Consider the following 27,297-nt stretch of genomic DNA (forward strand, 5'->3'; position numbering starts at 1 on the left):
TCTGATCAGACTCCTTTTATTGTCTCTTTTACAAACGTGGTTCAGGTAGAAAGAGATGGAAAGGGAAGAGCTGGCTCTCTGGCTTCTAAGCATCATTGCAGGAGGGAAGAGACCCTCCCCCCTGCTCCTCTCTGCTCACCCCCATTTGCCAGGGGGAAGGGCTCCCATCCAAGGTTCCTGGCCCAGGGCCAAGCCCTTCCCCGTGGAATTCCAGGTATCCTTATCCAGGGTCATCTTGGTTCCTAGAGAGAGCAAGAGGCTGGTTTGCAAGGCCGGAAGCCAAGGCAAACAGGCTATGGGAGGGGACAGGCCTCTTCTCTCCTGACCTCACTCTCCTCTGGGGAGCCCAGGCTCCCCTATGTATTACCTTGTCTTCACTCTTTGTCACCTGTTCTCCAGGTGTCACCTGTTCCCCCTCACTCACTGGGTCCCCTCCTTTTGACACCTGCTCAGAAAGCCCCTCCTGTTCCCAGGCACCCACTCCTCGGCTCGCCTGCCCAGCCTTCTCCCCATTGCTCGCATACCCTAGCCCGCACCTCTCCACATTTCTGTCCTGGCCTCTGGCTCTGGCTCCGGCTCCGGCTCCGGCTCCGTCCAGGTCCCCGGGAGCCTCGAGAGCTGCCGGAGCCTCTCGAAGAGTTGCTGCCGGCTGTGGAACAGGTGTTGGGCCCCTGGCCCCGGGACAGGAAGCTCGGTCGGCTGTAAGGGAGCCAGGCCTCTTCTGCAGCCCAAGAGAGAAGGGCCACGGGGCCCAGGCAGAGAGCAGGACATCACTGCCTGGCCACTGTCTGCCCACCCTGACCTCAGCCCCAGCTCTGGTGGAAGAGATTACGGGCATGGGGCTCAGGCTACCCTGGGTGCTCAGGAGAGACAGAATGCCTGTGACCTTGCCAGCACGGGACCTTGACATAACACAGGCTCAGAAACCCATGGGGGACCCAGAAAGCCTCGGGCAAGGAGAGTCAGAACACCCAGCCCCACTCTTCTCTCATCTGGGCTTCAGTCCTGGGAAATTACACAACTTGGGAACGTCAGGGGATTCTTCCCACGGAGAACTACAGAGACAGGTGGAGGTTTTGATCAGATGCATGAACCCAGCTGATGGGGGGGGGGGGGCCGGCTGGGTCGAAAGTTTCAGGTCTCTACTATGCTATTGGCCTCCACTCCCAACTTCTTGTGTAGCAGTGGCCGTCTGGCCTGCCCTGGCCCTCCTTACCATCCAGGTGGGGACCCCGCTGGGCCCCCAGGAGCCCAGCCTGCACCATTCTCTCCCCACTGCGCTCCCTCTCTCGTTCCAGGGAGGACATGCTGCCTGCTGCTCTCAGCCCTAAGGCCCAGCTCGTCTCTTCCTCTGGTGGCGGCAAGGGTGGTGGGGGCAAATCTGGGGAGAGACCTGTTTTCAGCAGAGTCTCTCACTTCTCCTGATACCTATCTTTCTCCCACTCCTACTCCCCAGCATTGAAGGGGTGGGGAGGCTGTGACTGAACAGCCCAAGATTTGGGTTCATCTGCTCCCTCCTCCAGCCCCCAGAGCTCATCCTTGGCTTCCTTCCTGTTCCCTCTACTGTCACCAACTCTCAGGCCCAAGGCACCCTCACCGCCAGGACTGTGCTCCCGCCGGTAGGGAACAGCCTTGGGCTTCCGGATTCGGGCACGGGGCCCTTGAAGCGGAGGGGTCATCTCCCCAGGCACCTGCCGGGTTCTCCCTGTAGCATTAGAGGATTAGGGGATGGGGAGCAGAGCAGGTAAGAGAGAGGATCAGGAAAGGGGCTTGAGGATGAAGCTTGGTGGGGAGGGAGGGCAGTAGGGGGAGGTAGGGACAGGTTAAGTGTTCCACAGACTCACCTGGGGCACTGCTGGCTGTACTAGGGACAGGGCTGGGGTTGAGGTGATGGGAGGCTGTGGGGCCAGCACCCAGGCCAGCAGGCCTCCCTTCGTGGCTACTCAGAGTGGGCTGGGATACACTGAGAGGGGAACTTGGCCCCAAGGGCACCCTCCTGCAATGACATGAGGCCTCAGCATTTGTTCACTCTATGAACTCTAAGTGCCCACTACGTTCCAGGCACTGTGCTAGACACGTCGATGAATAAGGCACAGAGTGTCCCCCACAAGGCTCCAAAGCTAGTGAAGTATGAGGAGAGCCATGTCTTTGAAATGCCCCAAGAAGCTTGCAGAGCCGCTCCCATGGAGAGACAGCCTGAAGGGAGTGAGAGACCCTGTCAGCCTTCACGTTCCTTCCCAAGTCACACTTCCACTCTGACACGGCCATGAGACCTCTGGACCCCAGATTCATCCATCCGTCCATTCATCTATCTATCCAATCCCCCACGGAAGAGATATGCACCTAGGGCCAATAATGTGCCTCCCTACCTGGGCATCTGGTGGAGATGGGGGATGTCAGTGGGGGGCTGGGGAGGGTCAGGAGGTGAGGGGGTAAGAGTAGCTGTGGACTGCTGTCCATAGGAAGATGTGGGAGAGGGGGCTTCCCCTTGGGATGGAGGGACCAAACACCCTCCAGTGGAGCTGGGCTCTGTCAGATGGCTCCTCTCAGACATTGGTGGGCACCACTCTTCTGGCTCTGAGCTGGGGACAAAGAGGAAGGAGAGTAGCGATGAGTGAGTAGCTTCCATACCTTCCCCTTGGCCTCCTGTTGCCCTCTTCCCCTCCTCTCCCAGCACCTCTGCCCTCCCCCTGCAGGAGACCCTCGGGTGGTGCCATCCGTTCAGGACACCTACAGCAGGGCACATCCTTACCTGCCTTCCAGATCTTCCTCAGGCCCCTCTAGGCAGCTCAGTTCACAGGAAGGGGGAGGTGGTGGCAGGGCTTCCGGCCAGTTGAGAGAGGGCATCTGCACAGCTTTTCCCAGAAGCTTTACTTTGCCTCCCCTGGCTCCTGAGAAGGGTAGGATGGGGACACCCCGAGATAAGAGGTAGATGAGAAATGTCAGAAGTGTTGGGCTGAGTCTCAGAGGAGAAGGCTAGAGGATATTTTTTGGGAATACTCTGCTCAGAACTAAAATGGGGGTGTTAGGGACTAGAGTCCTACCACTGTCCCCCTGGCTCCATTCTGGAGGAGCATATTGGCTCCAGGCGCCTGGGTCCCCTGAGGGATTTGAGGGGAACCCCCCGTGGAAGGTCTGCAGCTCCTCCCCAGCTGGGTCAATGGTGCTGTAGACAGGACCCTCGGTAGGGGCGGCAGTGCCCCGGGCCGTCTGAGCCAGGTACAGGGAGATCCCTGCTTCTGAGGAGGAGAAAGAGGGAGGCCAGGGGGGGAGGCAAGGGGCAGAGGGCAGAGACAGAGAAATAGCGGACAACAGGAGGATGGAGGGCCAAAGGAGATCCCACCGGACCAGCTTCTTCCCCCCCCTCCCCAAACCTTACTTCCCAAGCCAGGGTAAAGGTAGGCATGAGAGAAGCTCCCCCAACTCATATCCTCCCCAAGGACTGACCAACCTCAGGAAGACTGGCAATCCTCGGCTCCCTTCCGTTTGCCCCAGGAGGTGGAGAGAAGGGTGGCAGGGGGGCCAGGTGAGCCCCTGAGGGAATTAGAACTCCTCACCATTGTAATATCTGTCGTCTGGGTCAGGATTGCTGGGGCAGCAGCTCCCCCTGGGCTCCGGGGCTGAGGGGCTTCGAGATGGGTGGGGCCACGAGTCGGCTAGCCAAGGGTAGGGGGCGGGGCCGAGGCCCATGGGTGGCCTGAGGGAAAGCACCGGAACGCTGGGGACCCAGAGCCTGAACGGGCCAGCGCATTTAAGGCTACTGGGAGTTGTAGAACAGGAATGGGGAATTTGAGGGTGGCAGGTGGGAGACGGGCAGTGAGGCCTGGGGAGGAAGGAGAATGATCTCTTAATGGAGGGGAGTCATCCTCGGCAGATGAATTACGAGGATTACCTGGAACTGGCTCCAGAGAGGCCCTCTGAGTGTGGGAAGGACACTGCGAATATGAGGGGGAGACTGAGAGAAGGACCCGTCCTCGGGGTCTGAACCCTACTGGAGAGGAGATAGCTTACCTGCCGGTGTGTAGGCAAAGGAGGCTTTCGAAAAGGAATCCATGGGCGGAAGAGGAGGGTAAATGGAGAGAGGGTCAGAAATACCCCCATTCTTGTCCCCTTCTTGGCCCCAGGCCCAATTCCACCCCTCAGCCTGTACCCTGGACCAAGTTCATCAGAGTTGCTAGGAGCGGGACTCAAGCATCAGTGTTTTTCTAAAAGTTCCCCAAGCGATTCCTGTGCGTGGTCCAGGTGGGGAACCCCTGACCCAAGAGACCTCAGAATCTCTCCAGACACGCCCCTTACCGGAGAGTAAAAGAAATCCAGTCGCCCCTTTTCAGCCCCCACCCTCCAGCCTTCCCAGGCACACCCGCCTCACGGTGTAACGCCCCGATCCTGGCCGGGCCCCTTCGTGGGACTCGATCTCGGGTCTCCAGGATCACACCCTGGCGCTAAACCGCGGAGCCCCCCGGGCTGCCCTGCCGGGCCCCTTCTATACTGAGACGCACTGCAAGGCCCGCTGGCCTCTCGGGGCATCTCAGGGGACGAGTCTGCCCCTCTGCCCTGACTCAGGTCCCCCCGCCAGTCCCCCCGGCCCGTCGCCTCCTGCCGGTGGACGCCCACCGCGCGTCCCTCGGGGGAGGGGGGTGGCGGGGCCGACCGGTCTCTGACCCCGCCCCCAGGCCCCGCGGGGCGCCCCCCGTCCGGCTCTCCGCGCGCCCGGGCCCCTCCCTCCCGGGGGGCGGGATCTCCAGGCCCCGCCCCCCCCCACGGCCCTCCTCTCGGGGTCCCCGCGCCCAGGGCGCCCCCGCGGCCCCGCTCACCCGTGTAGTGACTGAGCTCCTTGCGCTGCCTCCGGCGCCGGTAGAGGACGGCGCAGAGCGCGAGCAGCAGCGCCCCGCAGGCGGCCCCGCTGCCCGCCAGGAAGGCAGGTGCCCGCAGCACCCTGGCCAGGCGCTCCGCCAGCCCCGGGCGCACCCCGAGCCCGGGCTCCGACTCCGGCGGGGAGGCTGTGGGGGCCAGAGAGGTGAGCGGGCCGGGGCCGTGGGCCCGGGACCAGGCGCCCCCAGACCCCCAGTGCCCCGGCCCGGCCCGCCCTCTCCCAGCTCGGGACTCACGCAGCTGCACCGCCACCGGGACGCTGGCCACCCCCACGCCGGCGCTGGTGGCCGCCGCGACCCGGGTCCGGTAGAGAAGGCCGGGCAGCAGTCCCCGGAGCACGGCGGAGCGTGCCCAGCCTGCCGCAGACCGGTTGAGGTGGAAGCGGCTCTCATTGCCCAGGCACCAGATCTGGGGAGGCCGAGACCCGGGCTTAGAGAGGCTGAAAGGGGTCCCGGCTCTGAACGGTCGAGGGGGCTGAGGCAGGCATCATTCAGCCTGGAGGGAACACGCTGAAACGTCTCTCCTCTCCCCCAACGCCAGTTCTAGGTTCCCTCCTCCCTGACCCTAGCCCCTAGGACCTCCCTCCTCCCGTCCCTTCTCCGGTCCCTTCTCAACCCCTGTACCTGGTATTCCTTGATCACCCCATTTTGCTGGGAGGGGAGGGGAGGTTCCCAGGACACCGTGACACTGCTGTTGCCTTCACCCCCCAAGGCCACTGTCACTCCCTGGGGGGGGCCACTGGGGGCTGGGCCCGGCGGTGGAGCATGGTGAGACAGTCATTGCCAGCTACCCCTCCTGCCCCAACCTTCCCCCTCCCAGGTATCACCTTAGAGAACTGAGGTATCAGGCATCCCTTCCTCCCACAACCCCCCCTTGCTCTTCCCATGCAAACTTCTATCCTCCCCCACTCCCTCTTTCCCGTTGTTTCCTCATCAGCTCTTGCATCACTTCCCTTACCTTCCTCCGGAATGCTCCTGATCACAAAGGGACTTTCAGGCCCCAGCCCCTCCTGGCCTTGGGCTTGCACTTTGATCTGAATTTGGGTCCCTGGGGGGAGTCCTCTTAGCACAGTACTTTGCTGGCTTGGGGACTGTAGGTCCAGTACTGTCCAGCTTCCCCCATCAGGACCTGCTACCCTCCAAGACACCCGGAAACCTTGCACCAGCTGAACTGGGCCATCTACCTATAGCAGACAGGACAAAACATACCAGAAGGAGAGACAGGGACCTCCAGGTCCCGGCCCTCCACCACTCTCCCTGTCCTCCCCAGCCTCTCACCTCCCACTCTCCCGTACCCATTCCTGGAGGTCCCTATGGCCCCTATCATCATCCCTGCCCTTAACCTCGTTCCTATGCCCCACTCACAGTCCAGGACACCTGCAAGGTCCGGGGCCCAAGGACTACGGGCTCCTGTACATACACAGCCACTTCAGCCAGCCCCCGCTGGCCTCTCCATGGGTCCTCCACTGGCCTGGATGGGTTGCTGTCTATTGGACCAAAAAGCCCACTCAGCAGGGGCCACCAGTGACAGGGAGTTAGACCACAAGTGTGCTAAGTGTGCTTGTATCCTACCTCTGCTGTCCCCCCCCCCCCCGCAGATTGTACTACTTAGTAGCCCAGAGCCCACCCCAGGATCAGCAGGGGGCTGCTCAGGGGAATAGCTTCCAGAGGTGGGCCTGGGTGTCCAGCTAATATGAATCCACTTCCTGCATAACTACATATATACGCTTTAGACACCTCAGTTCCTCATCTCTAACATGAAGATGAACCTTCCAAGGTCCCTTGTAGTCCTAATAATCTACATTATCTGTGGGTAATAGGCTCAGAAGTGGGGGGCTTACTGAGATGACTGAATTTCCCTCTCTCCCCTCTTTTCTTGTCCTCCCAGTGAGGGGAGGCATGACCTATTCTAGGCTGGGCTACCAGAAGAGACCCATAATAGCAGAAAGGAGGGGCCATGCTGCCATAGTTTGGGGGGAGGGGTGCTCTGCCGTGTTTCGTGTCATATCCATGAGCCAGGGACTCTGACCTTACTCACCCTGGGTGCGGATGGGCTCAGAGACGGGGCTGGGCTCACTGAGGCCCCAGGCTCCCACAGCTCGCACCAGAAACAGATAGATGGTGTTGGGCTGCAGACCACTGACCGTGTGTGTCTCCAGCTGCACACCATCTGCCACTGTCCGCCACGTGTTGCCAGCTGCTTGGCTGCAATAGGCATGGGGTGACAGAGTTGTCTGAGCCAGGGATCCCGCAACCTGTCTACTCCCTCTCCTCCATTCTCTATGGCCCCCTACTATCTCCTCGCCTTGGGAGAGGGAATTGACAAAACTCTCCCCACCACAGCAAAGACCCTAAGGACATAAGATTCCCTTCTTTTGACTTTCCAGGTTTGCATTTAAAACTTTCTCCATACCTGAAGGCCTCTATCACATAAGAGGTGACTGCGGCCCCCGCCTGCGGGTTGGGCTTCCAGGTCAGGGTAATGCTGTTCTTGGTGATCTCAGTGACCACTGGCTGAGAGGGAGGCCCTGGAGGGGTACTGGGTTCTGTAGGGGGCTCTGGTGATACTCCCCAATCTTCTGCAGCGAGGAGATAATCTTTAAGTAGACGGACGGGAAAAGGATGGCCCCCATGTAACCTGCCTCCTTCCCGGAGAAGCCATGGAGCTGTGACAGTGGTGATGGTGAAGATGGGGACGTAGTTCACTAACCCCTACTCACCCCGCCTCCTAAGCCAGCTGCTCCATGTGGCCTCCCCCATGGAACTCTTGGCCACACAGCTGTAGAAACCCAGGTCCATCTCCTGCAGGAGAGGGTAGAGGACTGGCAAACTGGGAGGGGAGCAAGGTAGGGGGAGGGGGTGGAGGTGGGTATTCAGAAGGATAGGGAAGGCCTGGCACACTTTAGGTGGTCTAAGAGAACAGAGTAGAAACGGAATCAGTCCCAGCGGGTATGTCCACGAGTTGGGCATGTGGACTGCGTGGCCCCTCTCAGATACTCAGGCCCCAGGGGTGAGGCTCACCTGCACGCTGGCGATGTACAGCGTACCATTGGCCATTAGGTTGAGCTGGAGGTCGTCCCCCTGCAGCCACTGCCCATCCTTCTTCCATCGGACACTTGGTTGAGGGTTCCCAGTCACTCTGCATGGCAACCACACAGGGGAGCCAAGTGCCAGCGTCTGATTGGCTGGTCCCTGGAGGATGATAGGAGGCAGCCCATCCAAGGAGGAGGCTGGGAGAGGAAGAAGTTCAGCACCTCAGGAGGGGATCCTGGGTCCAGGCAACCAGCCCGTTGTCTTCCTTCTCTGATCCGTCACTCCTCCTCCCCCAGAGACTGGAGGGGCCTCGATAACCATCTGTAGTCTCTGCCCGGGACCAGCCATCTACTAGTGGCTTCTGTAGCCGAGTTCCAAACTTCAAGGCCATGTCTCAGGAACACACTCCTCCCCTTGCAGACATCGTATATAGAATCCAAGAGAAGCAGATATCTTCAAGCCATTATGTCCTTCCAGGCCATGGGTCCGGGCACCTCCATGAGCACTTACCTCTTTTTACCTCCAGCAGGGCCTTAGCCAGGACGCTCCCAGCCACACTAACGGCCTGACACACGTAGTAGCCGGCATCCCCGCTCTGCACATCCGTAATGTTGAGCTGGCCTCTGGGAGACACAGAGAAGCGCCCCTTGGGCTGAAGCGGCTGGCTGGGGAAAAGTAGAACCTGGGGACAGAGCAAGGAACCAAAGGTAGAGAATGAGCAGGAATTTGGCAGAGAGAAAGGTCCCTGTTCCCATCAACCCCAGAATTCAGAGAATTCCTAAGGCTCTAGTTCCTACTCTGTCCCCACAACTGCCAGTTATCTGACCTTGGGTAAACCAGTTAGATCTACTCATAAAAATATGGACATTCTCTTAGATGATTTGTGGGTTCACTTCCCAGCTTTGTGACTTACGAGTTGGGCAACTCTGAGCAAGCTCTTTAACCTTCTTGGGCCCTAATCCCTCCAAATTTGACTCTTAGCGGACAGTTATGAGGATTAAATGAGTAATCGTGAAAATCCTTTAATGCATTGTGTGCATTCAAATTTCCCTCCTTTCTGGTTTTATGTTACATAGATACATAGGAGGTGGGGAAAGGTTTGTGTTACAGGTAAAGGGCACCTGGCTGATCCCCTGATGCATACCTACTCCCATCCTCTACTATCATCAGCATTTTTATTCATTTGAGAATCTAGTTGAGATACAGCAATCCCAGATGCTGGAGAAGATTGGAAAATTGTGGCTGTGGATTTGGAATGAGGTAGTGGGAGAACTGGTTTTCCAGTGGGGTAGGGTCAGTCAGACTTATTTTTATTATACTGACCCTGTTTCCTAGTGGTGAAATTCCCACCCTTCCCGTAGGAGGAGGTACTGTTCTTGGAACCTCATTACTGTTCACGTGGGTATTCAGGACTTTTTTGCCAAGGGGGTGACTGTGCGCTCCCCCTGGTGGGAGTCCCTTGTAAGTAGATGAGCAACTCGCTGTACCCTGAGCCGCTTTGGTACAGTCAGTACACACTTTGCAGAGCAGCATATTAAAGCCCAAGCCCCGGGTGTCTGGGAGAGGAGGCGTCCAACTGGATTCGCTACATCTTCAGGACAGTCTTGCCTAAAATAGAAGGAGTCTCCAGGGAATTCCCATACAGGACTGTTTCCTTCCACCTAAACCTATTAGCATCATTTCCTTTCCAAGTGTTCAATATGTCCCAGGCCTTTTACACTCGTTATCTTATTTAAGCCTCCCACATAACCTGCAGCAGTTTCTGGGAGGACCAAAGGTACCGAGACGAGACCTCGGAGAGAAGTCTGCAGAATGTAGAAGGAGGGAGGCTAAGACCCAGAGGGGAAGCTCGTGGGAAGGCCCACGGAGCTGGCCACCTACCTGACTTCCCTCCTTCTGCCAGAAGATGGCAGGTGGGGGGTTTCCTTTGGTCTCGCATTGGAAAGCCACGCTCTCTCCAGGAGCTGCCATCTGGTCCTGCGGCTGGGTCACCAGCTGGGGCGGGACTGGGAAGGGGGAGGCGATAAAGGGACAGGGAGTCAGGGCACTCAGAAGGGAGACTGAGGGAACAGGAGAGAGAAGCCCAAGCTTGGCTTAAGGAGGAGCAGATATCCAACTCCTGTTCAAGCCTGCTCAGCTTTCTCCTCCTTTCTCTCCTAAAAGCCTCGAGCGACCCACCCATACCTCCCACTCTGTCCTTTCTCCCTCGTTCTCCTCTTCACCCCACCCACCCTCCATGCCCTCAGCTCATTCCTGGTCTGGCAGTCCCCGGAGGGGGGGGGCTCACCGTGAACACTGAGGGAGCCAGATGCTTCGGCGCGGCCCACGCTGTTCTCAGCCACACAGGTGTAGGTCCCCTCATCGGCGGCAGTCACACGGCCGATCCAAAGGCTGTGGTCACTCCGGATCTCATACCTGCTCCACTCCCCACCCCCAGGCTGGGTTGGCCACAGCTACAGACCCCTTCTCTCTCCCCCAGGACGGACACCAGGATTGGGACACATAAAAACAAGGCAGGCCTCAACAGCAACAGAAGCTGGTATCCACCGACCCGTGAAAGGAGATGGAGGCTAGGTAGGGTCTGGATTTCCCTGTGTTGTCAAGTGAGAGGGTGTCTGCCTTCCAGTTTTAGAGGGCAGGGTATGCTCTTGAGCTGGTTGGGTCTCCTTACAGGCAGGAGGAAGGGGATTCTCACCTGCCGGTGGGCAGTTCCCCATCCTCCTTGCGCCATCGTAGACGGGGTGGGGGATCTCCCTGCACCTCACATGGGAAATCCACGGGGGCATCTGCCAGGACCACCTGGTTGACTGGTCTACGCAGGAATGAGGGTCGCTCTATGGAACGGGAGTGAGTGAACCATCAGGGGATCTGCATGGCTTCTCAATGCCCGGGCTGCACACCCCCAAAACCCCCAAGCTCCCTGTGCCTACCCAGTACCACAAGTTCAGCTGCCCCACTCTCCCGTTCTCCTGCCATGTTGGAGGCCACGCACACATACATCCCCGCATCACTCTTGAGCGTATGTGACATCATCAGCTTCCCTCCACGAATCTGCAGAGTAATAATGGTAACTTTGGTCTGTTGTAACCATCAAAGCATATTCATTTATTTGATCATCCCAGGAAGCCAATGAAGCCTAGTGACGTTGACCCACTTATCAGATAAAGAATCCTTAAGTGATCTGCCCAAGGTGGGGACTCAGATCTACATTTTGTTCCCACAGCCCAACCCACCAGCCACGAGTTCCTGGGGCACCTTGCTCCCCACCTATTTTATACCAGTTCCATCCTATCCATCCTTTTCCCTCACTAGAGAGCTGACTCTCAGTCTCTGATGAGCTAATGCACTGACCTTAAATCTCCTGCCTTATCACATCCTGACTCTCCAAGACCCTTAGATTCACTCCTTCCTCCTTTGAGACGTGCCTAACCCCCTACCCTATGGCCCTGCCCCCTAATGATGGCCCTGGCCGGGTTAGATCCCCAGCTATGGCACCACTCCTGACCGTGATCCTTCCCTCCTCCTCTCTGAGTCTTGCACTGTCCTTCTTCCAGGACACGGAAGGCTCCGGGTGACCACGGGGGGGCACGCATTCCATCACCGCTGGCTCGCCCACTGCCACCACCACGTTTCCAGGAGACTGCCGGAAATCATCACGGAGGACTGGAGAGACAGATGAACAGGGACCGAGACAGAGACACAGAGAATGAGAATGAATGACCAGGAGACTAAGCAAATGACTGGGTTAGGACACCAGGAAAGTTTTTGGGAAGGGGTGTATCATCACAGACCCGAAGTCTTCCCCAGGTGCAAAAATACCAGGCCCGCTTCCTCCTGCGACCTTAGACACCAAAGGTCACCGTCCCAAAAGAAGATGGGGGCTGGTTCTAGATCGGGTTACCTGGTGCCCTCCAACCAGAGGACAACATGACTCTCACCCGCCACTTCCAGCGAGGCATTTCTGCTGGCCGCTGCCCCCAGGTAGTTGCGGGCCACGCAAGTGTAGACACCCTCGTCGGGGCGCGCGCGGCGCCCGTGCACGATGCGGGGGAAGAAGAGGGCTCCGCTGGGCAGCAGCAGGCGGTGCGCGCGCGGGTCCTCGCGCGCAGTGGCCACCCGCGCCCCGTTCTTGTACCACTCGATGTTGGGCCGGGGCCGGCCCTCGGCGCGGCAGGGCAGCGTGGCCGGCTCACCCCGGGACACCAGCAGATCTGGCGGCTGCTCCACGATGCGCGGCATCGCGTCCTCCGGCTCGACCCTTGACGCTGAGGGTAGCGGGGTTGGCACAGAGCATTTAGACCACGGGAGGTTAGAGGGGAGGCTCCAGAGAGAAACACAACCCTACCTGCCCGCCCTGACCCCTTTCCCTCTGTAGGGTCCATTCTCTCTCTGGGCAGATGCCCTCTCCCCCTTCTTAGGCTGGAAAGGTTATGCCTCCAGATTGACAGATCCGGAGAGGAATCAGGACGAGCTCCTAGGCCGGCTTTCTAGGCTGCCTAGAGACACCAGCCTACTCTCTGGCCAAGGTTAAGTGGAGAGTGACTGGGCCTTGTCTGGGCAAGTAGACCACCCCTCTAGGCCTTGGTATTCAGTCTCCACACTGGCTGGTTTGCAGATTGTCCTTGCTGCCTGAAGCGGTGCACCAGAGCCAACACTTGGCCCTTGGCCTCTGCATGGTGCTGGGCCAGCAAAATGGAGAGCGTGGGCCGGCCTGGAGTCTCTTAGGAAAGGTAAGGTGAGAGTGATCCGACTGGAATGTGGGACCAGGAGAGGTTCTCAACCTGGAGTCCATGAATGGACACACAGCCTTCTGTTGTTGTTGTTGTTGTTGTTTTTAATTTATTTTTTATCTCATTTTTTAAATTAAATAATCTTTATACTCAACATTGGGCTCAAACTCACGACCCAGAGATCAAGAGTCTCATGCTCTGTGGACTGAGCCAGCCAGGTGGCCCTCTTACTGACTCCGCAGACAATGATGCTGGAAGAACCCGTGAAGTCACAGCAATTAATGAAAATGGTAATGGAAATGTGAGTGATGCTCCTTTTCTAAGAGGTGCAGAGCTGTCCACAGATTTCCTACGGGTTGTCTTAGCCGAGAAAGACTAAGAATCACTAACTAGGAAGGGGGTTCCTCTCCTTCCTTTGTTTCATCGGATGCGTTCACCTGAGTGTTCTGTTCCTGCCTCTCACTTGGCCTACAGACTCCTGCCGGCTTCATCTACTGCAGTTGCTTTGGGATCCGGGATCCCGGAGCCCTTTAGGCTCAGACACTCCCAACTTCGTCCGAAGTGGGTCTGTAACCGGTGGCGGCCAGTAGGCGCCGCTGCTGCCTCGCATAATTTGGCGTCCTGCACTAACCAGAACTACCCCCGCTTCTGTTCTCCGCCTTACCCTTCCCCCGCCCGCGCCCCTCTGGATCTGTTCCAAAATCCTCCGGGACCTCTAGCTCCTGGCCTCGGTGTGGGATTGGGCTTCATTCCCCCATCCCTACTCTTAGAAGCTCCTATGGAGACAAAGCTGGAAGGGGTGCCCCATGCTGACATTGTCTTGGGAAGAGTTTATTTAACTGGCTGGGACAGGATCAGTTTCCCTCCCACTTAGGGAGGGGAGTGATTTTTCTCAATTTCCTTCCATACCAATGGAAATCTCTGCTTGTCACCTGTCTCCACTCCTGAATCCCATCCCAGTCCCAGTTGAGGCAGAGCCGACGCTAGAGCAACTGAGAACTCAGGGATTGTCTTGGAACCGGGTAGGGCTGGGAATCTCAGATCTGACACTTCCTGGCTGTACGAACTTGGGCAAATTATGGAGCTCGTCTGAGTCTCAGTTTGTTTTAAATATGGGAGCAGTGAAGGTTGTCGCAAGACAATAATATATGTAAAGCACTTGGGGGAAGGCTCAATAAATATGGTAATTCCCTGATTACTTAGGGCCTCTTCCTCCCTAGCCCACCTGACCTTATCAGATTCTATCAGGCCCCAGTATCCCTTTCTCCCCCATTGCATAACCTTAGGATGTGATGGAAATGGATTCATTATTGCTAAGCTCTGTGTTGCCTTTGTGACCACTGGAGTACTTTTCATATTCTCTAAATTTGTCTCCTCGGTTGCAAAATGTGGCCATCAATGCCATCCCTAATACCTCCTTAACGTTTTCAGGCGTAAATGAGACAGTGAATGGTGAAAACTGAGCGCTGGGGGAGCAGAGGTGTGTCTGCGCCGGTGGATGAGGAGGGCTCTGTGCTTAATCTCCTGGGAACCCAAAGGAGGGCCAGGAATTTGGAGACACCCAGCTTGTTTGCCACCTCTTCCGTCCCTGCCCCCTCATACATACCACACCCTTCTGGTCCCCCTAATTCCTGTAGACACAGCTGCAGGCGCCCTTTCCCTGGAATTTCTTCCCTGTCATTCCCGGTCTCAGGAGATGCTCAGACAGCAGCTAATGAATAGCTAATGATCATGCTAATGAAGCTCTGGGGCTCCTCCCCAGCACCTGGACTACCCCTCACACGTGCACATGGCCTAGGTCTCCTTTTTGGTCATCTTTGAGTTTCCAGGACCGTGCTGTCCCTAGATCGAGTGGGTGGATGTCAAGGGATGGGGACGGGAGGAAGCAGAGGGGACGCGGGCAGAGGGGTCCGGGGGAGCGGGATTCCCGGCGCGGCCGGCAGGGGGCGCGATCGGGCCTCTCCGCGCACCGGGGAGGGACTGCGGAGCTGGGGGACCGCGCGCTGTCCCAGTCATTTATTAATCACCGTAATTAGCGGTAACGACCTCGCCGCCGCACTTCTGCCGCGTGGGCCGGCTGTGAGCTCCGCCTCTGCGGGGCAAACTTCTAAGTTTCCCTAAAACGGGCTCCGCTTCTGTCGCCCCCTGTCGCAAACGCATCCCACGCTCTAGCCTCCTCACTCTAGTCCGAAGTGAGTTCTTGGGAAACGCGGGGTCCCGAAGGAAAACCTGCAGGCCGGCCGGGTCACGAGTGGCGCGGCTTGGCCCGGGCCGGCCGGCGACCGCGTTCCCTCCGCCGCGCCCGGGCCGGGGGCCCCGCCTCCCTCGGCTCGGGGCTCGCCCATCACCGGCCCGGTCTCCCGCTGGGGGTGGCCGTGGGGGTCGGCTGGGCAGATCTTCCGCCGATACCCCCCCTCGGGCGCTCGAAGCCCCAGGTTATCCCTTGCTCGGTCCCCGCCCTCCCCAGGAGGCACAGGGAGGCGCCCCTTGGTCCCCGATCTCGAGGCGCGAGCGCTTCGGCCTCCCCCTCCACGCCGCCCTCCCACCTTACCCCATCCCTGGATCCGACGTCCCCACGGGGCAGGGTCTTACCGTTGAAAGAGGGATCGCCGGGGGGCAGCAGGCTGTGGTTGAGCGCCGCCACCGAGGAGTTGAAGCCGAAGAGCAGGTCGCTGGAGTTGGAGATGTCCCCCGCCAGGGAGTCCGCGAACAAGTTCATCTGCAGCAGTGTCTTCAGCAGGTAGCGCAGCATGGCGCGACCCAGCCGGGACCGGGGCGGGGGGCTCGGGGCCCAGCCCCTGGGTCTGGGACCCGCGGGCCGGGAGCCGGACGCCCCTCCGCAGCCTCTGCGCGCTGCCCCAGCCACGGTGCCGCTCTCCGGCCGGCGCGCCTGGGTACGGTGCGTGCCTCCGCGCGCCCTCCTCCTTCCCCGTCCTTCTCTCCACCCCCCAGTGCCGGGGTCCCCTGGGAGCTGGGCGGACGGAAAGCAGGTGCCACGCCGATCACGGCGTAATTAAGGGATTAATCCGCCTCCCTCCACCCTCCCGTCCCCAACCCGATGGCCACTAGCAGGGCCAGAGACGAGTCGCGCAGCGCGCGAGTTGCAGTCCCCGCCCCGCGCCCGGTGTCCGGACAGAGTTTCCCTCCTTTCTCAAAGCAGCCAAGAGGAGGGATGGGAGGCTCTGTCGGACTCTGCCCTTCAGACTGACTTCACAACAGGAATCCCGTCTCTCTTTTCCGCGCCCTTAGGCTAAGACCGAGACCGCGCCTCTAGCTCTCAAAGCCCGGGCTTGCATGTCTTCCCAAGTCCCGGGGCTTAGCTGCGGAGTGCAGAGGCTGGGGTGGTTTGGAGCGGGAGCTGGGGTGGGTGGGGAATCACTGCTGGGCGCGTCCACCCCTTTAGTCGCCCGTTTTGCAGCAGAGAGACCATGGGACCAGGTGCTGCGCCTTGACTGGGAGTCCCGCTCCAGACGCTCCAGTCTAGCAGTACCTGCGGGAGCTCCGAGCAAGGGTACCGCGGGAGCGGAAGGCCCAAGGAACCCCGGCATTGGCATCCATATGCATGCCTCTGGCATCTATGTGCGGACTTTTGCGTCGCCCTGCCATGACACGGTTTATTAAATTGTTTTTACTTTCTTGAGGAGACCGAAAGCAGAGTCCGGGACAAAGACAAGGAGAGCAATATTAGTTTCTGTAAAGGCAAGTGCAAGAGAAGGGAAGGAGTTGAGGCAAAACTCCTGCAAATCTTCAAATGATAAAGGTTGTCCTTCCAATGGGGAGCGTTGGGGAGAAACCATGACCCCCTCTCCTCCATCCAGCCTGCTCCTGAGTTTTCTCTTTTTACCTGAAGATTTCGGGGTCCCCTGCCACTTACTCACCTGTCCACCTGCGCGTGTGTGTGCACACTACACTCACTTGTTCACTCTCCTAGGCTGGAGATAGCACTGGGGGCTCAAGGGAGAGAAAGACCTGGGCCTACCTATCTGGGGGTAAGACAGTGTTGATGGCTGAGTGGTGGGGTTCTAGCCCAGTCATTGGGCTCTGCATGATGAGACCACCTCGGTGGGGTGGCTGCTTCTGACCCGGGAGCGGCTAGGTGAACAGGTCGAGGAGATCCAGATAGGCGGAGGCTACGTGGTCATAGAGCCCACAGTTAGCACATTCAGGAGCTGAAGTATTCAGGCAGGGAGCGCTCAAGGGAGCTAGATGGACACTTTGTCACAAAGGCTGGATGGCTTGTCCCAAAACTCCACCCTCAATCCACATGTGGGCCCCTGGGGCCTCAAACTAACTAACGTGTTTAGGCAACTCCCTACCCACTCCTCATCCCCCAACCTCGAGTCAGCTCTGCGTTGGACTTTGTAAGGCTGGAAGGAGTGTGGGGTGCAGAGACAGCCCCGTGGGGGCAGCGCCCTGGGAGCTGTTCTTTCAGCACCTCGTCTGCTGGACTGAACTTGGGGTCTGACGCCCCACAAAGGGCTTCAATCCGAGCAGACCTTGAGGCTGACATAAGTTCGGGTAGACCACGAGGGGCGAACATCCTCTCTGACAAGTCAGGATTCTAAAAGATGGGATTTGACGCTGTCCCTTGCTCCAGGGCCACACTGCCTTCAGGTCAGAGAGCCTGCACGGGATAGGTTTCCCTCACCAGAAATCAATGCATTCAGGAATGAATGACCAGCCCAGAAGGCGTTCCAAGACATCACCACTCTGGACTTAAATTTCCTTCAGATTTCTGGGTCTGGGGCCCTCTGCTTTGTCTCCCGCTGACCGTCACCCAGCTTCCATCACACCAGAGGCTAAGCCAGGACAGAAACCCGGGGTCCTGGCACCTGGCCCCTGCTGGCTAGGAGGGCTGCGGCAGACAGTAAACTGCATCCCACCATGTGGCTCCTGCCCCATCCTAATCCCCTGATTTGCTCCCGGTCGGCCTCTCAGCAAACACAGGGCCTGCCAGCGTCTAGGGGCTTGTCACCCTGTTAGCGGATTTGTTCCCAGAGACAACGCAGTTAATTGGCCCTTTATGTGAGGATCAGGGCGTATTTGCTCAGGGTTCCCTGAGCGGAGGCTGCAATTCAGCCCATGGGCGAGGCTGCTTCCTAATACCAGTCATCCTGGTTTGGAGGCTGGACAAATAATGGGGCCATTCTCCTTCCTGGGACTCCCCTGGCCTGAATCTCCTCTATACCTCACCCCTTGGTATGTTCTTTTTCCTACCCCACCTCTCTTCCTGTTTCTCTGTTCCTTCTTGGAACAGAAGAATATCTCTAGATATGCCGTTTCTCTAGAATACTCTCCCTTTAAACCAACTCAGACCTAATGTAAAAAGAAGACGAGTACTCAACTAGAGCTATTCTGGAGAATAAACACCTCCCAAGTTCCCTTCCCCTGGCCTAGGGCTCCTAGAGCGCTGGGCCTGGGAGACAGTGGGACAGAGACAAGACAGAGAAGGCCCAGCAGGGGTTACACCTTACGGTTCTTCAGAAGCCGTGGCTTCCCCTTCTTTCCTTTATTGAAAGTCAGATGGGCAGGGACACCTGGGTGGCTCAGTGGTTGAGCATCTGCCTATGGCTCAGGACGTGATCCTGGAGTCCTGGGATTGAGACCCACATCAGTTCCCCACAGAGAGCCTGCTTCTCCCTCTGCCTATGTTTCTGCCTCTCTCCGTACCTCTCATGAATAAATAAATAAGTCTTTTAAAAAAATAGTAAAATCAGATGAGCAGCCTGGAAATTGGCCCTGTACATTTTCAAGTCCAGCATCTCTCTGGGCTGTTCCCATAGACCATTCTAGAAGCAGTTTGCCTCCTATTTGTCTCCTCACTAGCCGTGCCTCCCCTCCCATAGAATACCAACACAACTCTGGCTTCTACTTCTTGCGTAGAGTAAATCACTCCCTACATCTACCTCCATTTCCTTACCTGTAGACTGTACATGCTCGTGCAGCACCTAAAACACTCTGTGTATGTGCTGAAATTGGGGAGCCCTTGTCTGGGGGTCCATTCTATTGATTTATAAGTTTCCACCTTAGGCTGAAGAAAAGAATCAGAGTTGAGTTCAGGGCCCCTCTCTTCTACTGCCTCAGGAGACTACATCATTTCCAGAGTCTTATCAATAATACAGTCTGCATTTTTAAAAGAGTGAGGAAGAGAAAAGGAGATTTGGAAGTTGGCAGAAGGAAGAGAGAGTAGCAGCAGGCAGGGAGAATGGGGAAAAGTTTGTTCTGATAGGGTTATGGCATCTAGGGGGAAGAAGTGTGTGTGTGTGTGTGTGTGTGTGTGTGTGTGTGTGTGTGTGTTGAGGGAGAGAATAGTTACCCCCAGCCAACTCCCTTGGCCTAGTGCCAGCACACAGGCCAGAGAATGTGGCTGGGAATTTTCAGTGACCAAGCTGGGGACTGTGCAGGAGGCTTCTTGGTGGTCCCAGGCCTGCATGCCAGCTGGTAGTGGATGGAGCTGCTGGCATGTAATTGCCCAGGAGGGCAGTCTGAGGACAAACCCCCATCTCACACTGATTACTGTCACTGTCTCCCCAGTGCGTGCACACGCACCCCCCCACCCCCCCACACACACACCCAGACATACCGCCCAGTCCATTTACATCCCCCTAGAGCCTGTGGCCGCCCATTACTCTCTCTGCCTGGACCCCTTCCCAGGGCACTGGTTCACTCTGACCATATGTGTGTGTTTTGGAAGGGGGGGAGGCAAGATACGAACATCTGTCCCCCACCCCCACTAGGCTATGCTGGTGAATGGCCCAGCAGGGTTGCTGACTTCAGAGTGAGGATGCCAGGGGGCAGTGACCCTGTCGGCAGGGGCCAGAGGGCCAAACAGGAGGGGGGTTCAGAGAGCAAAGAGCAGATACCCGGCTGGAAAGCAGACAGCAGGAGCCTGCCCCGGCAGGAGCCAGGGTTTGTTGGCTCAACCCCTGTAGCTGCTGAGATAATAAGCCAGGGTCCCCTGCCCAAGAGTACCCCTTTCCCCACAGGGTTCCAGTGGGGGAGCCTGCGGGGAGACACTTTGCAACACACTCTACCAAGTCCGGAAATCTGGAGGCACCTGGGTAGAAATACCCACACCCCAGTACAGATGGAACAAGGGGTGGGGGAGAAAGAGCTTTCCTGGTTCCTTTTGTAAAACTTAGTACAGAGCAAGCACTCCATAAATATTGGTTTACTGAATACATCTGGTTAGTCCTCACAGCTGGCCCCTCAGAGCCCACTAGCCTCTCTGCCTACCCCCTGCCCTCCTTATATTCATTTCCTAGGGCTGCTGTTACAAAGCACCACAAACTAGTTAGCCTCACACAGCAGAAATGTATTCCCTCACAGTTCTGGAGGCTAGAATTCTGAAGCCAGTGTGTTGGCAGGGCTACGCACTGTCTGAAGTCTTAGGGGAAATCCTTCCTCGCCTCTTCCCACCTCTGCCTCTCATGGGTGCTGGCATTCCTCGGCTTGCATCACTCCAGTCCCTGCCTCTGTCTTCACATGGCATTCTTCCGTGTGTGTGTGTGTGTGTGTGTGTGTGTGTGTGTGTGTGTGTCTTATAAGGACAGTGGTCCTTGGGTTAGGGCCCACACCAACACAGTGTGATCTCTTCTTAACTAATTTTCCTAACATCCTATTTCCAAATCAGGTCACATTCTGAAGTTGCAGGTGCATATGAGTTTGGGGGGATACAATTCAACCCAAAGGCCTTCTTTTCTTGTTTTTCTTGCCCACTTCCCCCTGCTCTTATTCCTGATGCTCTCCTGGGGGCCCTAGTTTGCTAGTTTTGAAAATAGTTTTGGAGATGTCTGGGTGGCCCAGTCGGTTAAGCGTCTGCCTTTGGCTCAGGTTGTGATCCCGGGGTCCTGGGATCTAGTCCCATATCCAGCTCCCTGCCCCGTGGGGAATATGCTTCTCCCTCTGCCCTTCTTCTCTGTTCATGATCCATCTCTCTCTCTCTCAAATAAATAAAATCTTTTTTAAAAAAAAGAAAATAGTTTTGTTATTATAGGCATAATACATGCATATGCAAAAATACCCAAGCAGAATAAGAGAGTATAAGATGAATAGTCCCCACACATTCTCTTATTTTTAAGATTTTACTTTTTATTTATTTATAGAGCACACAGGCAGGGGAGGGGCATAGGGAGAGGGAGAGAGAGAATCTCAAGCAGACTCTGTGCCAAGCATGGAGCTTGATGCCAGGCTTGATATCATGACCCTGAGATCATAACCTGAACCAAAATCAAGAGTTGGATAGACTCCTATCATAAAAAAAAAAAAAAAAAAAAAAAAAAGGGATCCCTGGGTGGCGCAGCGGTTTGGCGCCTGCCTTTGGCCCAGGGCGCGATCCTGGAGACCCTGGATCAAATCCCACGTCGGGCTCCCAGTGCATGGAGCCTGCTTCTCCCTCTGCCTGTGTCTCTGCCTCTCTCTCTCTCTCTGTGACTATCATAAATAAATAAATTAAAAAAAAAAAAGAGTTGGATAGACTCAACCAACTGAGCCACCCAGGTGCTCCAAAAGTCCTCACCATTCTTAAGTCCTTCATCCTATAGACACATTTGTCTGGGGTCTACTGATGGGGTTTCCTGTATATCCTTCCAGACTTTAAAAAGCATATATCTCTCTATCCTTTTAAAAACACAAATATAATCATGTTGTATGTACTGTTTGGCACCTTGATTTTTTTAACTTATCAATATTTTTAGGGCATTGTTTCATATCAGTATATGTATCTCCATCCTTTTTACTTTGGTGACTGCCTAATATTCCTTTGTATGGATTTATCATACATTTGTAATCAGTCTCCCATTTATGAAAATCTGGATTGTACCTTTATTTTTATTTTTATTTATTTTTATTTTTGTTTTTTTTTTTAAGATTTTATTTATTTATTCTTGAGAGATAGAAGGAGAGACAGAGCCAGAGACACAGGCAGAGACAGAGCCAGAGACACAGGCAGAGGGAGAAGCAGGCTCCATGCACCGGGAGCCTGACGTGGGATTCGATCCTGGGTCTCCAGGATCGCGCCCTGGGCCAAAGGCAGGCGCCAAACCGCTGCGCCACCCAGGGATCCCTATTTATTTTTATTTTTGAAAAGATTTTATTTATTCATGAGAGAGAGAGAAGAGAGAGAGAGGCAGAGACACAGGCAGAGGGAGAAGCAAGCTCTATTCAGGGAGCCCAACGTGGGACTCGATCCCAGGACTCCAGGACCACCCCCCGGGCTGAAGGCAGGCGTTAAACTGCTGAGCCACCCAGGGATCCCCGTATCTTTTATTTTTAAATAAGCAATGCTGCAAATAAACATACATATATCTTTGCACACATGCATAACTCTAGGATAAATTCTTAGAAGTGAAATTGTAGAGGTAAATAATAGCTGAGAACAGTTAATGTTTATTGAGAGGTTCTATTCTTTCAGCCCCCCAGCAGATGTTTACCAGGTACCACCTACATTCCAGACACAGTTCTGCAGGTAGGAGCAACCTGTGTGAGAAAAATAGACAAGGGATTTGGTCTGAGCATGTTGAAGACATATTCTTGTGTACTTCTTACAGGAACCTTATGAGGTAGGTATTATTATCTCCATTTTTCAGATGAGAAAAGTGGGCCTAAGAAAGGATAGTAAGTGAAGTAATTTTACCTAAGTAAACTCCCCAAAATCACACAGCAAGACTTTTGAGCAGAGGACTGACATAGTCTGACTTCTTTTTAATAGGATTTCTCTGGCTGCTGTGATGGGAACAGACAGACAATAAGGCAAGGGTCGAGAAGGGAAAACAGTTGGAAAGCTTTTTTTTTTTTTTTTTTTTTTTTTTTTTAAGTTGGAAAGCTTTTGCAGTAACACAGACAAGTGGTGATGGTGACGGGACCAGCGTGGTACCAGTAGTGATGAGTGATAGCCAGATTCTGAATATATTTTTAAATTAGAGCTACAAGATTTTACTGAGACGGGGAAGCCTAGATTCAATGGATAATATTAGGAAATTCTGTTTGTCGCATGTTAAGTTTGAGATGATAAGAACCTTGGTAGTGTCATCACATGGGCAGTTGGATGAACTAGTCTTTAAGCTCAGAAGAGCAGTCTAAACTAGAGATAGATATTTGAGAGTCTTCATCATATAAGTGGTATGTAAAGCCACAGAAGTAGATGAGATCATCAAGGGAGATAGAATAAAATGGACAGGCTCAAGAACTGGGCCTCTGGGAACTTTAACATTTAGAATTTAGGAAGTTGAAGATGAAGCAAAAAGAAAACTAAGAAGGGGCCAGAGAGATAAGAGAGAATCTGGGAGACCATGATGTCCTGGAACCCAAATTAAGAAAGGAGAACCCAAGTGATGGAGGAGGGATCCATGGTAAGTGGAATAAGATTAACTAGGATGAAAACAAAGATTAACCGCTGGATTTAGTAATGTGGATGCTGCTGTTGGCCATGTGAGAAGTAGTTTTGGTGGATCTGGTGGAGGCAAAATCTGATTGGAGTGGATTCAAGAGTAAATGGAAAGAAATGACTTGATTTTGCCAAAACGGGAAGATGTGTAGGGAGATAGCTGAAAAAAGTGGGATCAGAATACATTTATATCCCTATGGGAGAAGCAAACTTATGTTTATGTGCTGACCAAAATTATCTAATAGAGAAAGGAAATCCATGATACAAAGAAGAGAAGGGGACAGTTGCTGCAGTAATGTCCTTTATATAGGAGAGATTATTCCATATAGGAGAGATGATTCATCTATGGAACATTCCATCCATGTTCCATAGATGAACAGGTTCACTTAGGAACATGGCTCATCCACAGTAACAGACAAAGGGTAGGATGTCTGGACACATACAAATAGGTGATAAGATGTGGTGGGAGCCAGTGGGAGTACTCTTCTGATTGTTTCTCGATTCCCCATGAAATAGGAAGCAAAGTTATCAGCTAAGAATGAAGATAGAGTGTTGACGGTCTGAGAAGAGAGGAGAGTGTGTAACAGTTGTGTGGGGGAGCAGAAGATTTAACACCTGAAAAAATACAATGTAATTGCTAGGCAGATGAGAGGACTTCTTGAAGTTAGCAACCATGAATTAAGAGTGTAAAGCCACAGAATTAGATGAGATCATCAAGGGAGATAGAATAAAATGGACAGGCCCAAGAACTGGGCCTCTGGGAACTCTAACATTTAGAATTTAGGAAGTTGAAGATGGCGTAGGACAACTGCTACGCCTGAGTGGCTCAGTTGGTTAAGCATCGGACTTGATTTCAGCTCAGGTCATGACCTCAGGGTTGTGAGATTGAGCCAGGCTGTGGGCTGCATTGGGGGAGAGATTCTCTCTCTCTCCCCCTCTCCTTCTGCCCCTCCCCCATGCGTGCTCTCTCTCAAAGAATAAAATAAAAATAAAAGTGAGACATGGTTTTGCATTTTTTCCATGTCCATACCAGCTTTTGCAAGTGCAGAAGAGGTAGAGAGTTGGATTTTCCCATCTTTGTGGGTGAGCCAGACAAGCTTAAAGAAGTGAGAGGTAGGGAAGTTGAGAACGTGCGCAAAAAAACTGATTCTGATGGTTGAGTAAAAACGGAAGTAGAGCTATGAGTTGATAAACTGAAAAAAGTGACAGTGAAAAGGAGTTGAGATCAATGGAAAGAATTGATCAAAGGACTGTCCTGATGGGGTGTAAAGTTTGTGGGAATTGGAATACTAGAAGAGGTGAACAGGAAAAAAAAATAGAAGATGATGATTGGAAATGAAAATGCTTGAAATTAAGATCATGAAGTCATTCAGTTATTGGTTATGACAATGTCGGCCAGGGTATGACCACAGGCACTAATGGCTAGGGTAGAGCTGACAAGATTGTGGTAGGAGAGGTCAAGACACTAAGCAGCAAGGATATTGGATGGATCATCTAAGTGGTCATTAAAACCATCAAGAATTAGAGCAGGGGAAGAGTTGGTGGAAGACAGCTAACTGGGAACTAAAACCCGCCGCAAGGAACAAGGTGATAGGACTGCCTCATGTTTATGCCCTTAATAATTTTAAGGTTTTCATCATATAGATCTTCAACACCCCGTATTTGTTTACTCCAATTTTTAATATTCTTGGGTTACAAATGTATACAGGATCTTTCTTTTGGACTTCTAACCTCTCCGTATTCGCCTTAAACTCTGAGCTGAGCATGCCACTGCAGTGAGTTTCTGAGAGGTGTATTATCAGCTCTGCCCCTCTGGCCCAGCTCCAGTGTAGGCCTTACCATGTTTCATTCTAACAGTTACAAACTAACTTCCTACCTCCAGTCTTCCACCCAAAATCCATTCTCCACACTGCTGCTTTGGGGAATTGTCATAGAGTTGTTCATCCCCCATTTAGTAAGCACCTACTAAGTACTGAGCTACGTACTCAGCTCTAATGTTCATAATGTTCAAATCTGACCACGTCACTCCCTCAGTTAGGAATTATAATGGCCCCTTAAATCCTACAAGATCGACCCCACACAAGTGGCTCCCAAGTATAGCCATAGTCCAGATGCTGTCTGCCTTTCACGATCTTCTACACAACCTCACCACTTACCCTCACCCCTCTGGCATCCATACCCCACCACCAAGCAACTTTATTTCTGTCAGGTGTGGTGTTTCCCACTGACTTTCCCCCCCCCCCCCAAAAAGCCCTCTCCCCTCTATTCTCCACCTGCTGTATTCTTCCATCCTGGCAATCCAGCTTTAGTCACCTGATTAATGAAGCCTTCCCCGACCCTCCCACATAGACTGCAGGGTCCTCACAAACCATGTACTTTATTCCCCTCCTGTATAATTTAACATACAATGTCTTAATGATTTGCTTACATCTACCATCCCCCATAAGCTCCAAGTTCCCCGCAGAATATATCTTATTTATCTTTGTACCCCTGGTGTCTTAACTTAATGCGTAGCATATAGTCAGTGCTCATTTAATGTTAAGGAAGACACGAATTACAATAGATAACATTTATTGTAAACTTATGATCACCAGGGCTGTTCTAAGTGCTTTACTCACCCAATTCTCTTAAAACTCTACGAACAACAACTCTACAAACAGTTACTGTTATTATCCTCATTTTACAGAGGGGAGACGTAGGTATAGAGTGGTCTTATATATAATTCTAGTAACAGAATAACTTCTACCATCACTTTGTTGAGTATAATCCACTAAGACGTCCAGGTCTTTTTCTCCCATTTTGTTTTTAGTTCCTATATTCCTTAGTCCCTGGTACCTACCATTACTAAACCTACTGCTCTTTGTATTTGCTCATTTCTGTAATTCCCGACACTTTCATAGTTTCAGGAAGTCAGAAATGGACTCTGTTCTTTATCTCTCTCAATCTGTACCAGAGCATCAAATTCACAAAGGAAGAGACTAATTAAGATCTTGAAACCCCCTGCATCCAACAGAGGATGTTCCATTTTTCAATTAAAGAGGACTGGTCCCTTGCCTCTCACGATTTACATTCAGAGGGAAATACTTCGGGTTAAATATACATGTGAACAGTTTTCCACCTTATATTACTAAGTCTTTATTTTCCATGTTTCTTTGGTTGCCTGTGTGTATTCATAGATTTGTTTATATTTACCCTGAATACTAGACCTATCTCCTCTACTTGTGGGGATCCCTCTGCCCTGGAGCCCTTCCCTTCACTGTTCTATGCCCATCCTTGATATTCTATACCATAAGGGGCTCCTTTTCATGACATATCCTGGAGCTCAATTCCTTGGAGTGAAAATGACTCGGAGATCTCTGTGGGCTCCCACAAAGAAGCACAGTTTGACCTAGAAAACTTCAGCCTCATTCCCCATCTACACGATGAGTAGAAATTCAACTAGACTTTAGGAGCAGCAGAGAAGTCACTATTCTGACCCGTAATGGTCATGGTAAGAATGTCCTTCATTTCTTTCTTTCTTTCTTTCTTCCTTCCTTCCTTCCTTCCTTCCTTCCTTCCTTCCTTCCTTCCTTCTTTTCATGGGGCCCTCTCCTTTCTCCATGTCTCTCTGTCTCTCTCTCCCCTTCCATCCTTCCCTCCCCCCAACCTGCTGCCTGTTTATTTCTAAAGCCTTACCTCCTAGGTCTTGATTGCATAGCTCATAAATATTCAACATTTCCTAGAAGCAACCTCTGAATGATATTTCACTGCTCAGTGTTACTCTTTCATCTAATCAGAAATGGGACTAGACTTTTCTCAGGGTCACTTGCCTCCACCCCCTGAGCCCTGCACTTATCAGCATGGAGGCCTTATTTTCCTCTCCATGATCTTAATCATAGAGGGATTGCCCACTGTGACTTTGGAGCCCCTCATAGGCTCCAACCTTGATAGGCCCTGAGACTCCTATCTCTAAATGTGAGAATTCTCAATTATTCCATGATGAGAAGTTTTGCCTGTTGTAGGGCAAGAGAAGAGGAGAACCAGGATCTGGAGTTATGATCCATGTAGAAAAATTATAAGCAGCATGCTTGGCACATAGAAGACATTTAGCAAATATTTTCATTGTGTTGAATGATTTCCTATATTGGAAAGAAAAATAAACCAAAATATAAGCAATGTGTGGTTAGGTATGAGGGAATATACACAATTTTTCCATCTTTTCTCCATTTAAAAATATTTTGTTCATTAATAGTGGAAAATATAAAATTATCATTTCGAAGGTGCTAAGTAGAGGAAGGAG

At 53.5% G+C, this 27,297-nt stretch overlaps 1 protein-coding gene across 1 annotated transcript; it reads right to left on the reverse strand.

The window, feature by feature from the left end:
• Window positions 1–15,530, reverse strand: ROBO3 (roundabout guidance receptor 3). The gene is made up of 28 exons (XM_025998983.2): window positions 15,227–15,530; window positions 11,843–12,169; window positions 11,410–11,567; window positions 10,835–10,955; window positions 10,600–10,738; window positions 10,192–10,319; window positions 9,786–9,910; window positions 8,415–8,586; window positions 7,893–8,101; window positions 7,592–7,673; window positions 7,285–7,450; window positions 6,910–7,076; window positions 6,237–6,358; window positions 5,830–6,055; window positions 5,496–5,617; window positions 5,109–5,280; window positions 4,815–5,000; window positions 4,012–4,035; window positions 3,893–3,935; window positions 3,558–3,697; window positions 3,045–3,239; window positions 2,753–2,891; window positions 2,370–2,582; window positions 1,845–1,996; window positions 1,598–1,705; window positions 1,217–1,381; window positions 537–721; window positions 1–242 (listed from the first exon to the last, which is right to left on the reverse strand). Exons 1-28 carry the CDS (start codon window positions 15,384–15,386, stop codon window positions 231–233), a joined length of 4,158 nt encoding a protein of 1,385 aa, XP_025854768.2. The 5' UTR covers window positions 15,387–15,530; the 3' UTR covers window positions 1–230.
• Between the last annotated feature and the right edge of the window lie 11,767 nt (window positions 15,531–27,297).

The sequence above is a fragment of the Vulpes vulpes genome, chromosome 12, assembly GCF_048418805.1.
Source record: "Vulpes vulpes isolate BD-2025 chromosome 12, VulVul3, whole genome shotgun sequence".
In the NCBI taxonomy this organism is placed as follows: domain Eukaryota; kingdom Metazoa; phylum Chordata; class Mammalia; order Carnivora; family Canidae; genus Vulpes; species Vulpes vulpes.

What these genes read in the sequence shown, in the direction of transcription:
- ROBO3 (XM_025998983.2), bottom strand. Translation starts at nt 15,386, where the DNA reads ATGCTGCGCTACCTGCTGAAGACACTGCTGCAGATGAACTTGTTCGCG. An exon ending in CGGCGATCCCTCTTTCAACG is followed by an intron (nt 12,170 to 15,226) that starts GTAAGACCCTGC and finishes CGCTACCCTCAG; the next exon opens with CGTCAAGGGTCGAGCCGGAG. An exon ending in TGTACATCGCCAGCGTGCAG is followed by an intron (nt 7,674 to 7,892) that starts GTGAGCCTCACC and finishes CCTCTCCTGCAG; the next exon opens with GAGATGGACCTGGGTTTCTA.